At 38.9% G+C, this 17,097-nt stretch overlaps 1 protein-coding gene across 1 annotated transcript in view; it reads right to left on the bottom strand.

Annotated features, from left to right (window-relative positions):
- Positions 1-12,111: 12,111 nt before the first annotated feature.
- Positions 12,112-17,097, bottom strand: part of LOC129517848 (DDB1- and CUL4-associated factor 8-like) — a 96,652-nt gene continuing 91,666 nt past the window's right edge. Inside the window, exon 3 of the mRNA XM_055337993.1 lies at positions 12,112-14,050. Within this exon, the coding sequence (XP_055193968.1) occupies positions 12,112-14,050 (1,939 nt within the window). The remainder of the gene's footprint in view (positions 14,051-17,097) is intronic.

Genomic DNA, 17,097 nt, shown 5'->3' with positions numbered 1-17,097 from the left:
GTTAAGTGTCTGACTCTTGGTTTCAGCTCAGGTCATGATCTTATGATTAGTGATCTCATGGGTAGTAGGAATGAGCCCCACCTTGGGCTCTGCACTCACCAGAAAGTCGGCTTGAAGATTCTCTCCTTCTATCCCAACCCCCACTCACACGTGCACGTTCTTTCTCTTTAAAATAAATAAGTAAAAGTTTAAAAAATAATTTTAGCTTGTTCTTTTGACCATCATACCGTAATCAGTAAAAGGAGACTCTAAACTAAAAAAACACCAAGTGAAGATTCTCATTTAGTTGTCTCATAGTTAGTAAATCTAATCTGTTATTGGGCACATTGAAGCCAAATTATCTATGTAGAGCAAATGTTAACCTATTTTTTTTTCCTCACTACTGCTACAGTTCCCTATTTAACAATAGTAGGGAAGGGCTATGCCTATTTTTGACCATCACATACCTTAGAAACCTATATATTTTCTTCATTAAAAAATCAGAATAGGAAAAATATTCATAAAATTAAAAAGTATTAATCAAGTGAATCATTTGTATATCTTGGACTATTTTCATGAAAGGATGGTGGGATTTCAAAGTATCTTGATGAACACTGGGAAGAGGGCAGTTGCATGAAATATGTAGAACTTCACAATTTAAAGTGATAGCATTGCTAATCATGAAACTTCTAAAAACCATAGAAGGAGATAAAAATATGAATGGTTATTCCATGACAGGTAAGAAGTCTTCAGCCTCTCATGTTAATTATTCCGTGTAATGGAGGAAAGGATTTGCAATGGTGGTATAGCAAACTAGAAAAATGTTATAATATGGGTCTACTGGATTTAAAATGCTCTGGATTAGAAAATAATGTACAAAAAATATCCCCCAAATCTACAATTCTACTGGAAAACATATGGAGTTCCCATGTTGGAACAAAGTTGATAAAGGAATACTGGAATACATAAGGTGAAATAGAGCATATGTACAAGGAAGAATGCTACAAATGATTAAAACTAGTCCAAGGGTACTCCATGACTGGAAGGGGTTGATAGGGGCCAGGAAAAAGCCCTGGAAAAACCAATAAGGTGATTATTTGACACAGTACAGTAGAAGCTGCCTTTTGAACCTATATTTTCCCTCGTCTAAGTCCTCATCTCTCAGCTTCAGCTGAGGAATTAGGGAACAGGAGAATTTGCCCCATTATGATTTCAAATATTTTGTGTAAAAAGGAAGACCAATGTTTTCTAAGTCTTCTACAGTTGTGATCACTGATTATCCATTTGGACTCTTCTGCTTTCCCAGAAGGAATTCTCTTCTCTATTTTTCTCTGTGACCCTTGATTCCATTCTCAAGAGGATCCTGCTAGTCCATTATACTACTTGGCCAAGTTTGAAATGAATTTACAGTATTGTGGGGTATGCCACTAACCATGAACTTTTCACATATGCTTAGTAATCATACCTAAATATATTTACTAAATTGAGTTCTCATTTATGTGTTTCTTTATGTATTTATTTTTTTTTGCTTGCTTGCTCGTTCACTGCTTTTCCCCCCATCACACTGGCAGTGATTGGAAAGCATTAGGTAAATTAACAACATGAAAGGATGCAAAAGATATTTTTGAGGGGATAAAGGCATAATATGATCCTGAGGTAAGCAGCCTCTAAAACTACCTTCAATCATTGCCCTCCTGGTATTATCCTTTGAAAATGGGTTGGGTTTCATTTTTTGTATAAAGATTTTATTTATTTATTCATGAGAGACAGAGAGAGGCATAGACATAGGCAGAGATCTCTCTCCATGCAGGGAGCCCCACGTGTGACTCAGTCCCAGGTCTCCAGGATCATACTCTGGGCCAAAGGCAGGCGCCAAACCACTGAGCCACCCAGGCATCCCAGTGGGCTGGGTTTCATGATTCACTTTAGTGAAAAGAATGTAGCAGAGGTGACAAAGATTAGGTTACAAGACTGTAGTATCTTTTTTGTACCCTCCTGCACTCACTTGTTTTCTCTGAGGAAAGTCAGCTACCTTTTTGTAAACTGCCCTATGGAAAGGCCAACTTGACAACGAATTGTTGTCTCTGACCAATAGCTAGTAGGGACTAAAGGCCAGTGGAGAGCCACATGAGTGACCTCAGAGGCATTGCTCCTTTCCCTCTTGAGCTTTGAGGTGACTGCAGTCCTGGCTGACACATTGATTGAAGCCTTGTGGGATACCTGGAGTTAGATGACCCAGTTAAGTCACATGCAGATTCCTAATGCACAGAAAATATGAAATAAAAATAAGTTGACTGTCTTAAGTCACCAAATTTTGGGTTAATGTGTTTCACAGTGATGGATAACTAGTTTAGATTCCCTTTCATGTAAAAAAAAAAGATACATGTGCTCTTATATGTATAAAGTATGTTTTGCAAAAAGATTGAAGAAATTGTTAATATTACTAACCTCCAATAACAGAGTATGAAGACGTGGGGAATTCATTTTATTTTATACTGTTCTCCACTGTTTGGATATTTTATTATGAAAATGGGTTATTTCTTAATCATCATAATAAAATAACTAAAAGTGCTAGTGTTGTCTAGTTTAGTTTTTAGTTTTGTTTTAATGAGAAAAATCATAGCCAGCATCACAATGTATTTAGAAAAGAATGAGGGCACTATATATTAAAACCTTATGGGGAGGCCTGGGTGGCTCAGTCGGTTAAGTGTCCAACTCTTAATTTTGGGTCAGGTCATGATCTCGGGGTCATAAGATCGAGCCCCATGTTGGACTCCAGGCTCAGTGAGGAGTTGGCTTGTCCTTCTCCCTCCCCCTGCTTGCATGCGCACGCTCTCTCTCTCTCAATAAATAAATACATAAATAAATAAAATCTTTAAAAGAAAAACCTATGGGAAGTGGCCTAAATCATACTCAGAAGAAATTTTATAGGATTAAATGGATTTTACTTGAAAAATCGAAATTAAAAGGAAGAAACTTTTCTCTTTAAGAATAAAAAAAAAGAAAAATGAATAAAACCCCAAATAAATTGAAATAAAACATGTATACGTGCAGAAATTAATGAGGTAGAAGATAAACCATTCAAAACAAACACACACTAGTAATCTCATTTACACTAAAACCAAAACCTGACATTGAAAAATTAGGTAAAATACATTTAAAAATTGGCTAATATAAATAAGAAAAAGAGTCGAGGCACAGATATATGCCAAAAGTAAAAAAAAAAAAAAAACATGATTACAGATTAAAAACACTTTCGTTAATGGAACAAACACGGATGTACCCCAATACCCCTATCATTCAGCTCTGCTTAGGAGATCCCAGCAAATGCCAGAAACAGTGAAGGAGAAATAAGAAGTATAAGAAATGCAAAATATATTGAAGACTGAATGTCGATGATATGATAGCACATATGGACTATCTGAGAGCATCTCATTAATAATTAGAACTAATATGAGAGTTTAACAAAGTGACCATTTTCAAATAGCTCATATGTGATTCCTGCACTCACTTAAGAGTAAATAGTTTATTGTCTTTGCTCTAATATACCAATTGCCCTAAAGTGGCTTCTGATTTCAATGGACAATTTCAGCCTTTAATGACAATCCCATTAGACCCCACTCTGTACTTTACAATCTGTCTGTACCCACTTAGAAACTGAGGGAACTGTTTGACTGATTTTTTTCTTTATACATCATTCTGGACTATGTTGAAGTGGTCGTTTTCTCATGTCTGGACTTCTAATACTCATTGCAGAGATTTCTCAAGTTTTTGTCCAGGTTATAGAAACTGTGGTCCTAAAAAGGTATTAGAGGAGTGCCTGAGTGGCTCAGTCAGTTAAGTGTGTCCAGCTCTTGATTTTTGGCTCAGGTCATGATCTCAGGGTCCTGGGATCAGGCCCCACATTGGACTCTGTACTCAGCAGGGAATCTGCTGGAGGATTTCTCTCTCTCTGCCTCAGCACCACCACCCACTTGCGTGTGCTCTCTCTCTCTCAAATAAATAAATAAATATTTTAAAAAGTAAAAAATAAAAATATTAAAAGGTAGTAGAGCATGGATCTCCACTGTGGTATTCTGCAGAAGGCTTCTTACTTGATAACTCTAGGAAGGACCTAGATTTAAGTGGCACTGAAGTGCCTACACTTCTATATATAGAAGAGTAAGCACTCTTTCCATATACATGTGTTGGTATAATCAAGAGAAGGTTTTATAAGCATTTTGGTGGAAAGTATAAATTTCAGTTTGGATCTTAAATCAAGTTAGTGTGACACTGCACAGAAATCATAGATGCCATGGTAATGCGTGCTATCTAAATGAGATAGAGGCACTGCCTTTGTCTCCAGTGGAGTGAGGTTTTGCCACACATTATTTTTTATGTACTTTCAAGCTAGATTTGAATTTCAAATAAAATGCCATTACTGTAATGGCCAAGGAAAATTTCTTTAGTTAACAGTTTTATTCAAAAATTCTAAATTTCTTGAAAAAAATTTATTTCTCTAGGAAGTTTATTCCCTACTTTCTGAGAAAATTAAGTTCAGTGGTCTTCTCTCTTCAGAACTACAAAATTCCCTCCCCAGGAATCTAAACTGATGGCCTTACCTCATATTTTATAGGACAGAGAGTCAAAGCAATAACATCAGTCTCCCCCACCCCTTCCTGCCCCCAAATTTGTCAGTTTTTTTTTTTTTTTACCAAATTCATAACATATGGTCTGAGCCTAGGAAAGGGCATTCCTCCACTTGTTTCTTTTCTTTTTTTTAATTTTTTTAAATTTTTATTTATTTATTTATTTATGATAGTCACAGAGAGAGAGAGAGAGAGAGAGAGAGAGAGAGAGAGAGAGAGGCAGAGACACAGGCAGAGGGAGAAGCAGGCTCCATGCACCGGGAGCCCGACGTGGGATTCGATCCCGGGTCTCCAGGATCGCACCCTGGGCCAAAGGCAGGTGCCAAACCGCTGCGCCACCCAGGGGTCCCCTCCACTTGTTTCTAAATAACATCTCCCTCAGTGCTTGAATCCTGGAGTTTTCCACAATTTCCCATATCATTCATTTCTTTCTCATGTTTTATTGTCAATATAAATTTTTCTAATTTCCTTCACCTTAAATATAAAGTATATAAAAAATAAAGTATAACAATGATCCCTTAAATATACATCTTATTCCAGCTATCACTCCATTGTTCTTTTCCTCTTCATAGCAAAACTTCTGGAAAGATTTGCCAGTGCTCACTATCTACTTACTCTCCTCCTGTATACTTTCAACCAAGGCAAATCTGGCTTCCATTCCGCCTTTGTTCTAAAAAGATCCGAAAAATGTTACTGCAGAGATAAGTTTTCTATTAAATTATCAGTGTTTAAAGAAAGCAACTATTCATGCATATTTTGTGCAGTTCCTAAAAACTAAGTACTTTACAATTTAGTTTGGTAAAATGTCTCTCTTTAAGCACATTTCTTTCTTTTAAGAATTTACTAAATGCTGTCCTTTAAAATTTCATCTTTGTTTGAATTTACATTTTTTATTGCACTTTTATTAGCAACAACTTACCAGAAGCACATCATCAAACAAACTAGAGAAATGATGAAAGAAAGAACATTTTCAAAAGGTCACAAGTAATGAAAGTTACTCAGCATGAATCACAAAATAAAGCAGAGACTTCAAAAACCAAGGGAACTGAATTATTTCTGCTGATACGATAAACATTACCACAATTATTATGACTACTAAAGTTAGAGATTTTTTTCATGGGGTTTTTGACATTTAATTTTTTTTATTTTGAAAGAATTTTAGATTTATACAAAAAGAGTTCCAAAGTTAATATTGAGAGTTCTCACACACCCCTTACTCAGTTTCCCCTAATGTTAACATCTATATTACCTTAATATATTTGTTAAAACTAAGAAATCAATATTGGTTTGTGACTATTAAGTAAACTGCAGAATTTATTCATGTTTTCCCAACTTTGTCCACTAATATGCTTTTTCTGTTACAGGGTCCTATCTAGGATACCACTATGCATTTAGTCACCAAGTCTCCTTAGACTCTCAGCCTTTTTTTGTTTGCTATGACCTTGGAATTTTTGAAGCATACTGGCCACGTATTTTGTAGAATGTTCCTTAATTTGGGGTTGTCTGATATTTTCTTCATGGCTAGACTGAAGTTATTGGGCTCTGGGGAAGAACAACCATGGAGGTGAATGCCCTTCCTGTATCATATTGGAGGCATGTAATACTGATGTGACTTTATCACTGGTGATAGTCACTATCACTTGTTTAAGTGGTGTTTGTAGGATCTATTTACTGTAAAGTTACTCTTTTTTCTCTTTTTATACTCTGTTCTTTTGGATACAAGATACTTAAAAGCAGGAGGGAAATCAAGATCCATCTCTATTTATGCTATTTGGAATTATTCTGTAGGGAGATTTATCCTTTATCCCCAAATTATTTTTTTAATTTTATATCAGGATGGACTCATGAATATTTGTCTTATACTTTAGGTCATAATGTAATACCACATTATTATTTTTTAAATCAAACTCTTCTAGCTTTGGTCACTGGGAACTCTATTATTCCATTTGCCACTTTGATATACCTTCATCCCACTTCCTTGCTCTCCAGCCCTACAAGGTGCTCCAGGGTTATCTTGTATATTCCCTGCCCTAGCATTGGAATCAGACATTTTTCCAAGGATCTCTGGTTCCTTTCATTGGAAAATGGGATTAGAAATCAAAATTAAAAAAAAAGAAATAAAAATCCAGGTGCTGGTAGTGCTCATTACTACAGGGGTGTCAGGGGTCACAAGGCCTCTCAGTGAAGAGAGCTATGAAATATATATATCAGTATAATGACCTAATAACCTATGTATACACACATTTGTATCATTATTTCAGCATTTAGCCATCTGTATATATATTATGCTAACTTAATTATGAATTCATACTGGTATTTCCCAACTCAAATTCAGTACCACAGAGTTCATCTAGCCTTCCTTCCTTGCTTATCCATACTTTCCCTCTCTGACAGTAAGAAACCTAGTTCTTAACATCCATTTACTTGATTATTAAACATGAGATATATTTGTAAAGTAGGTTGAGAATTATTTAACCTGAATCATCACGAGAAACAAATTTGCCACCTGGAGTACAGTTTTTATGTACAGTTCTTTTTGTCTTTAGTTTTGACAAAGTTGTTTAGCTGGCTTCTTTTCTCCCACGTGCTTCAGTGAGGTGTTGTCATAAATTTGTAATAGACTTAGAATCATTTGTCATCATGTGTACTACATTCTGAGACTTCCTGACACCCTGGCTGAAATTCTTGTACTTTGCATATCTTAAAGTTTACTCTTTGTGATGTACAATTCTATGAATTTTGACAAATGCATTGAATCATATATACACCACTCCAGTGCCATACAGAGTAGCTCCATCACCCTAAAATTCTACAGAGATGTTTCTGGAGAGGAATCTTCTATGAAAAAGCATGTGCAAAGAAAAATCTGTCCCTAAAAATATTTGATTCTATCTGATGATGTTAAAGTAGGTATATTTCCATATATCTAAAAACATCTTTTAAAAAATTGTAAGGATACCTGTATTCATTCAAGAATTTATCATTGCAAGCTTTTTAAAAAATATTTATAGGATGCCTGGGTGGCTCAGCAGTTGAGCATCTGCCTTCGGCCCAGGGCATGATCCTCGGGTCCCAGAATCGAGCCCCACATTGGGCTCCCTGCATGGAGCAGGCTTCTCTCTCTGCCTGTGTCTCTGTCTCTGTCTCTCTCTCTCTTTCTCTCTGTCTCTCATGAATAAATAAATAAAATCTTTTAAAAAATATTTATGATGGGGAGTATCAATTATTATTAATTAGTCTTAAGAAGATGACAGTTAAGGCCCAAATCCTGTCTCTTAGAGAACAACTCATTGTAGAAAAGAGAGGCTTCTTCATTTGACTGAAGATCTTATGGTTACTGATCATGGCTCTTGGTCCCTCACAGTGTTCATAATCCCTGTCAGCTGAGGAAGAGTTTCTAGAATATCTGGGTTGTTATAGCTTTTTAGCAGAATAATCAAAAGAACCAATCATGCAAAATTGGCTGTGATTTGAATTTGATTCTAAACAGAGATTCATGAGCAACAACTTTTCCAGTTAATGTTATCCCGATCAATGTGTAGCAGAGGCTAGAAGTACTGTCCCTACTCCAGCATGCAGTATTTTTATATTTTGTATTTTCATTTTTGTTTTTCATTGGTTCATTGTTGTGGTTGTTCTGTTTGTTCTCTTCAGTGACCTACAATTCAATTTCAGGGGTTTGGGCTGCTAAGACACCTGCCATATAGCTGGCAGTAATCCAAAGTGAGACTATGGCCACCTTAATAGATGAAAGGAGACTTTTATATGTCATGAAAGAATCTTGAGATGTGGGTTCTCAATTTCTATTGTCAACCAAACCAAATCACTATGCACCAAAACAATGACACTCTGCACCATTATGAAGTTGGATTTAGTTGTAAATTCTATTTGAGTCCCTACTCTGTATATTAGCTCAATGACTTTGGAAGGTTAATTTTTCAGAGCTTATGTTTCCTGTCCTTCATTTTAATATGCTTTTTTAAGAGAAATTACACTTGAATATACTTAATAGCATATGTATATGTAATTTCCTTAGGTGGTTGCTTATATAATGGAGTTAGAGATAAAGAAGCTGCCATAGCTAGGAAGGAAGAATAAGAATAAACATTATACTTTAAATAAAGCGCAGGTTAGGAAACTACCTAACCTCCCCCCAATGAAAATATCCAAAAATCTCTAGTTCTCCCTAGAACACAGCTTTCATGTACCTTAAGCTCCTTATGAACCTGGATTATCATACATCCATCTTTGAACTTTCACTATCCAGTAAAGGAATATATATTAAGTGCTCCATAAGGCTCGAAAACTAAATATAGAAATCTAACCTCTCACTTTACCATTGAAGAGACTAAAGTCCAAGCAAATTAAGATAGTGAAGTTCATAGAAGTTGATCACAGGATGGCTAAGATCCAGTCTATTGTAACTTTATTGCATTATGCTTTTGGCTTACAACATGATAGAATGAGCACTGCTGAAGGTTGTTGTTAGACTAACAAAATTCACCCAAAATTTTTTGGCCTGCTATTCAGCAATTAGGCCCCATTATATTTTATATTTTTTTTCTACACCTGTCTTAAGGAGTGGCTGCCAGAAGATGTCTTTTTAAAAGTATAGTTTGGCATCTGTCACAATTTTATGCAGTTAAATTTTGTACATAATTAGGAGACAATTATAATACTGCATAAAGGCCATGAGGGCTTACACAGAACTGTCCTGTAGAAATTCCTATTGGAATGAAAATAATTGGTGTTGAAAATTTAAATTTAAAAGTGCAGTTTTGTCTGCTTATTTGATAGGATTGTTAGCTTTGCCTGCCATCTCATGGAAGGCTGGTAGTGATATCGTATTGATCTCTTCTATACATCAGTAGGACCAATATTTGCATAAATTAAAATTGTAACAATTACCTTCATTTTCTGGGACTTACTTTATCTGTTTGGCTTTTACCTGTAATCATAACTTCATTTTTCAAATTAACTACTTGAATCCTATCTATCTATCTATCTAGCTAGCTATCATCTATCACCTATCTTACTCAAATCCAACCTCTCTTTGGAGGACTTTTACTCCTCCAATGGCAAATTGTTTAAGTAATCTAGAGACTTACTCAGTTCAAATTAGGTGGAGGCGGTTGTACTTATCACAGTTCAGAGAAACAGAAACACTGGGGTGATACACAGGTAACAAGTGACTTCTATAACAGAGACCTCATAGTATGTAATTTTGAGAGCTGTTAAGCAGTCTTCATAAGGTTTTTGTCTGCTTCAGGTGCTGGAGCCTGAAGTCAGTACACCATTCAGGAAGAGATGGGTGTGAAATAGGGGGAAACCAGGATACATTAGAATCCATGAGTAGGGAACTTACAAGGACAGACTGGAACCCATGTTGATCTTTCACTGCCTCCAAACCTCCAACTTTGATGAGTGAGTGCCCCGCAGGAGAAGTAGTCAGTCTTTTTTGCTGCCTCACAGTAAAGCCAGCAGATCAGTGACAATGTGCCCCTTCCTCTACTTCCTGAGCATTAAAAAAAATAGCTACTCCTTTACCTTTGCCTTCCAGATCTCTCAAATGTTTCATACAGCACAAGAAATCTCAGAACCAGGACGCCTGGGTGGCTCATTCGGTTAAGCTTCCAACTCTTGGTTCCGGCTCAGGTCATCTCAGCCATTGTGGGATCGAGCCCCATGGCTGGCTCCAGGTTCAGTGGGGAGTTTACTTGGGATTCTTTCTCTCCCTCCCTCTGCCCACCCCTCCCGCCCTGCTTATGCACCCACTTTATCTAAATGAAGTAAATCTCAAAAAATAAAATAAAATAAAATTTCAGAAGCATGCAGGGAATTCTGAAGCAGTTTCAGTTCACAGTACCACCTCTACCTCCACCCTGCCCCCCCACTTCCCTCCTCCACCCTCCCACTCAGAACTGCTTCCAAACAGCAGGTGAAAAAAAACTTGGATAATTAATCTGCTCTTGTCATTGTTCTCACTGCCACCCAGTGTCACTAGAAATTCCAAAAGTGTTTTTTCAATGTTTTGTTGCTGTTGCTAGTATACATCTCACCCAACTGTGCAGGGTTGCCCCAAACTTAGGTGCAAGTTTATAATTTTGTGCTTTTTATGTCCTGTTTTAAACCACAGTGCTTAGTTCAGACTCATTGGGTTCCTTTGGGCCTTTAGGTTATTTCCTAACAGCAGGCCTTGGTAGGGGCTGCCCTAGCCTCCCAGATTCCCAGGCAGTTTTTGCTGACTTTGAATCTCAGTGAACAGGAAATTTGGTCAAGTTATTTTCCATTCCAAAGCCTAATTTCATTAAGTAAATGTCTCAACTTGCTCTCAAGGTGCTAGAGATAATACCCACTTTAAGGAGTATTATCAAAGGAAAGCAGGGGTATTGGAGTAAGGGAAATCCTCTGCATTCACTTACACAAGTGACAAAAATGAGTATTATTTTTGTACACGAACTGAACATCCAGCACACAAAATTTACATTAAATACGGTTTAAAACAAAGTTTTTTTAAAACTAATTCAACCTTTTATAAGCAGGTGAAGAGAATTTTTAGCAATACATGGATGTCTAATGGGGATTTTTTCCAATGCTATCAGTTATCTAGAAGGATAAACAACTCTTTATTGCAACACTAAGCCATTCTTAAAGTCAGTTCAAATATATTTTCTCAAATATTAGGAATTCCTATATTCCTGAGAGGACTTCCTGGAAGGCAGTCCTGTGAGTTCTTGCCATGAAACTTCAAGAGAATTGAGAGTGGTTTAATTTTTACCAGTCTCTGTCTGCCCAAATTAATCAATATTAATATACGAATTCAGAAAATGTCAACAATCTAATTATTCAAGAAGCATGAATTATCCTGTTGGTATTATGCACCCCTTCCCTTCTTTTCCTTTTGAGAGGCAGTGAGAGAGAGAGTCTGTGTGTGCGTGGGTGTGTGTGTATGGCCAAGTGTCCACATTCAAGGAACAAGACCATGGTTTGATTTATTTTACTTTACTTTACTTTTAAAGAATAAACACATTTCTGAAATTTTCAAGTCAATTAAAGAAATTAACTTTAAACTGCTAAAGATGAAAAAAAGGTGATAGTTTTCAGGGTGTCAGAAATGAAAAGATTCAATAAGGCTATTAATTTTTTTTTCACCAGAACTAGAAACCTTTAGAAGTCAGCTATAAGAGCTGAGCCATAGGAAAATGGATTTTTTCCCCTATGTAAAATAAATGAAAAGAGGTTAAAAAAAAACACCAAATAAAGAAACCTTACATATTGTCTTACAGAGATATAATGGGTAAAGAGAGAGGAGTAAAGAAACCAAGGGAGAGGAAAGGAATGGGAGAGGAAGAATGTAAAAGAGGGGAGAGTAAAGAGATGGAAGAGATAGTTTTTATTATGGAAACTAGATAGAAGACAAAAACAAACTTATTAGTGAAACTGAATTTTAAACTTAAAGTCCAGCCTACTGAAGTGACAGCTAGCTGGAACATGCTTGAGGCATTCAGGACGGCAGGCACTGCACATGGTCTTGGTTCTCTTCCTCCTCAGATGAACTGGAAGTAGTGGAAGACTCATCCGACTCTGCATCCATGACTCCAACTCCAGGAGCTCTCTGGCGCTGGTGATGACCTCTCTGTGTTAGGTGACGCATCAGGAACCAAAGCATGTGGCTGTCAAAAAGGTCGGTGTGGTGCATGCGATCTTCATCCCGTTCTTGCTTGTTTCTCTTAATCATATTCTTTAACCCAGTCAGCTCAGTGGTAGCTTCAGCTGTGGGTGCCCAGATCTTGGCATTATGATCAAGGCCACTGGTCGCCATCACAGGTAGGTAAGGATGGGGTTCAAGACAGTTTATGGTGCCTCCCTTGTCCCCCTCCATGAACTGAACGATCTGGCAGGATGATTTTTCCCAGAGGAAGATGTGGCCACAATCACTGCCACTCACCACAAACTCACTTCTGGGGCCATAGAAATTGACGCCTTTGATCGTGGCATTATTTCTGTGCCCCTTGTATTTCTTAACATACTGGGCTCCATCTCCATCAGAGGAGTTGAAGAGATAAATATCTTCATCATTATAACTGGCCAGGAGCTCTGTGCCATCATGGCTGTACACCAGGCAGGTGATGTTTGCTTTGGACTCACAATTGACTAGGTGATGGGGACAGAATTTCTTGAGTACCCCATTATTCTCATTCTCATCAATCTTCCTCTGGTCATAAATTCTTATGAACTCATCTCTTCCTCCCACTGCAAACTGGTAAGTATTGGCAGGATTCACATGGATTGTATACAGCCCCACTTTCTTCTCCCTCTCTTTGGTTACCACCACTCTGGAAGCTGGCCGGCCTTGTCTGAGGTCAATGGCGAAAACAACTGCGTCTTCGCCCGAAGTTAGGAACTTAAAAGGGGAGTCTGGCTCCAGAGCCAGCTTGTGGGAGGCTCCCCTATGCTGGGCCACGCGCTTAGTATTCTTACAGTGTGGTATAGCAGATAGCTCCGCTATGCGTACCTGCCCATCACGGGCACACATCGCCAAGGTGGAATCACCACAATTGGGAAGGAACTTGGCTTGAAAGACATTATTTTTGTGGCCACTCATAAACTCCAGTACTGGGTGATTACGCACCCAGTCCCACACTATCACTTTAAGGTCGTCGCTGCTACTGGCCAGCCAGGTGCCACGCTGATTAAAGTGCACAGTATTGACACAACCATGGTGGCCTTCAAGCTCATGGAGCAGGTGGAAACGCTGCACAAACAGCCTTGCCCCACAGGCCTCATATACGAAGCGGGCACTGGAACCCAGCTGCCGCTCTCGAAGAGCGGAAACGATTTGCCAGCGAGGGCGGGGCAGGGTAGATGTTTCGGAGGTCACCCACTCCTCCAGGGCCCGGTCCTCATCTGATAAATACTGATCATAATTAGCCTCATTGCACTGTACCTGAGGCTGTTCTTCTGCCGCTCCTCTCTCCTCCGCTTCCGCGCCTCGCGCCTCCTCTCCTTGTGGGCGGTAAGGGGACAGGTTTTCCTCACAGACGAAGAATTGGTCAGAATCTTCCGTGCTTTCAAAGTCGATGTATTCACCCGAAACGTCTGCGTCTGTGCCTTCGTTTTCTGGGCCGACCTGGCTGAGGATGCCGCCATCTCTGGGCAAATTCAAGCTCAGCTCCGTGTCTGAAGAGGTCTCTCTCCTGGCGTCCATTTCGGACTGCTCCTCAGGGCTATTCAGCAGGCTTCTTTGTGGGCTATCTGCGCTGCTCTCGTTGTCAGACATTTTAAAATGATGCTTGCTGTAGCCGGTCTGGAGTGGGAAAAAGCCCCCAGAAGTCTGGGGAGGAGAGCGGGCCTGGCCGGGCTCCGGACAGACCAGAGAAAATTGGCTGGGGCAAGCAGCAAGACGCCAACGCAGTAGGAAAATGGAAGGGGTGCTTAGCCGGCTGAGGCAATTGGAAGTATGGGAGCTGGTGAGGTTCACAAGACTTTTTCCCTTCTAGCATCTCGCGGTATCTCAGGACTGCTCAGACTTTTCCAGGCGCTCAGCCCCACCCCGGAACTGTCTTACACTTGTTGGCCGCTGTACATTCTGTTCTTTTGAAGATGGGAACATGTTGCACTTTGGAAAACATTCTTAGAGAACCATCAGCAAAAGTTGATACTTCTTGGGCACAGCTGTTATCGGAGACTCTCGGTGCTTCGCTTGAAGGTACTGTACAGTACGAAATGGATATGCAAACACAATGAAAGATTGCTAAGGTCCCCACAGCTAGTGAGTTTATGATATCTAAAAAATGTCTTAAGGAAATCAGATAGCCTTAGGGAAACCTTGACAGCTCTAATTGGTAGAGATGTCAGAAATAAAATACACATTGCCTAGTTAATTGCATTTTAGATTTATTTTATTTTATTTTTTATTTTATTTTTTTATTTATTTATGATAGTCACACACACACACACACACACAGAGGCACAGACACAGGCAGAGGGAGAAGCAGGCTCCATGCACCGGGAGCCCGACGTGGGATTCGATCCCGGGCCTTCAGGATCGCGCCCTGGGCCAAAGGCAGGCGCCAAACCGCTGCACCACCCAGGGATCCCCCATTTTAGATTTAAACAATACTTTTTAGTATGAGTAGATCCCTAATATTGAGTTGGACATACTTCTACCAAAAAATACTCATTTTTTATCTAACATGCAAATGTAACCGTGTGTCCTGTACATTTATTTGTTACATCTGGCACACTTTCTTAGTGAGAAGAGTAATTTAGTCCCTCAGTGTAATCAAGGCTGAAATCAACTGGTCAATTTAAAGTAGACATTGAAATTAGTCACTGCTTCACCAATTTGAGATAGAAGTACAGCCTTTTTCTTTTTCTACCACAGGGGTTAATTCAATTTAGGATACTTAGGGAACATCAACACAATTTAATGAAAGAAAGCTTTCTTTTGTGATGTCATAGAACTATCAAAATATTTTAAATATCTCCCAAAAGATTTCAGAGGCTTCTTGGGGGCCTTTTAGGAAAGAAAACTCTTCAGAGACAATTAATTGGCACTGCTCTGTTAAGTTCAGAGATTCTCCAAGTGAATTATCTAAGGTAATGTCAGTAAATTTTTGAAGGGCTACTTTAAACCGCTAAGAATGCTGGAATGAGGAAAACAAGAGTTCCCTCAGAGCAATTGCAAGATCAATGCAAAATTGATTAAACATAGAAGTATAAAGTCTTCTAAAGAAAGAGAATGGTTCCAAGGTGGTAGTAATGGAAGGACACATAAAAGAATACTCACAGCCATTTGTAAAGAGTAGCACAACAACCTGAGAACCACCTGAAAGCCCATCAACAGTAAGGTGCATAAATAAATCAGCATATCTTCCTTATAATGGAATAATATACAAAAATGAGGATTAATGAATTAAATACATCAACATGGATGAATCTTAAAAACAGAATGGTGAATGGAAACACAAGTGAAAGAATAGTCAGTAATTTCATTTTTGTGCAGATCTTTATAGTTTTCATATTAAAAATTTTTTATTTTTTTATTTTTTACATCTTAAAAATATTTTTTTGAAGTTCGATTTGCCAACATATAAGTGCCCTCCTCATTACCCATCCATCGGTTACCCCATTCCCCCACCCACCTCCCCTTCTGCAACCCTTTGAATAAAACGATTTTAAAAGGCAAGGCCATAATTAACTCAAACTTCAGAGTAATCATTACCTTTACAGGACGGAGGAAGTTAAAATCTGGTAGAGAGGGAGCTTCAAAAATTCTTGGTAGGGATCCCTGCGTGCTGCAGCAGTTTGGCACCTGTCTTTGGCCCAGGGCCCGATCCTGGAGACCCAGGATCGAATCCCACGTCGGGCTCTCGGTGCATGGAGCCTGCTTCTCCCTCTGCCTGTGTCTCTGCCTCTCTCTCTCTCTCTCTCTCTCTCTCTCTCTCTCTCTCTCTCTGTGACTATCATAAATAAATAAAATTAAAAAATTCTTGGTAATATTTATGTCTTGCCCCAAATATAGGTATGTTGTTATTCTTTTTTTATTATTTATTGCCTGGCAGTGCTCGCTTCGGCAGCACATGTGCTCGCTTCAGCAGCACATATACTATTTATTGCCTGGCATATACATTTATATGCCCTTTTCTAAGTGTGATGTATTTCTAAGTTTGATGTATTGCATAGTAGGTTTTTTTAAAGAGATAAGCAAGGGGTCTTGCTTGGCCGTGGAGCACAAAAACAGGAAAACTAGAGCATCAAACCCTAGTATGCCCATCCTGGCAATGTCCAGGGGAGGAAACCTTATTAACTTGTTTTGGAAATGCCTTGTACTGTTACAAGGAACAGTTCCAGTGTTAGAGGTTGGATCAGGTCATTTTAACCTGATGCTATTGTATTCATCTGACTTTTTTTCTATGCTCATTAAGCGAACTTTGACTATGTATTGGCTTTTCATTTATGTTTGCTTTTTTTTAAGATTTTATTTATTTATTCATGAGAGACACACAGAGAGAGAGGTACAGGCACAGGCAGAAGCAGGCTCCATTCAGGGAGCCTGACGCGTGACTCGATCCCGGGTCTCCAGGATCACACCCTGGCCAAAGGCGGCGCTAAACGGCTGGGCCACCCGGGCTGCCCTTAAGTTTGCTTTTAATTTAACTGATCCCTTTGGTTTATGTCCACTCCTATTCATTCACCAAAAATTTATTAGAACTTCAATGCATAATGCAATGTTCTAGGTCCCAATATTACAAGTGGTGAATAAAAGTGGTAATTCCGGGATCCCTGGGTGGCGCAGCGGTTTGGCGCCTGCCTTTGGCCCAGGGCGCGATCCTGGAGACCCCGGATCGAATCCCACGTCGGGCTCCCGATGCATGGGGCCTGCTTCTCCCTCTGCCTATGTCTCTGCCTCTCTCTCTCTCTCTGTGACTATCAAAAATAAATAAAAAAATAAAAAAAAATTATTTAAAAAAAAAGTGGTAATTCC

The sequence above is a fragment of the Nyctereutes procyonoides genome, unplaced genomic scaffold (assembly GCF_905146905.1).
Source record: "Nyctereutes procyonoides isolate TBG_1078 unplaced genomic scaffold, NYPRO_anot_genome, whole genome shotgun sequence".
NCBI classification, from domain to species: Eukaryota; Metazoa; Chordata; class Mammalia; order Carnivora; family Canidae; genus Nyctereutes; species Nyctereutes procyonoides.
This window is presented reverse-complemented; position numbering and strand designations above follow the sequence as displayed.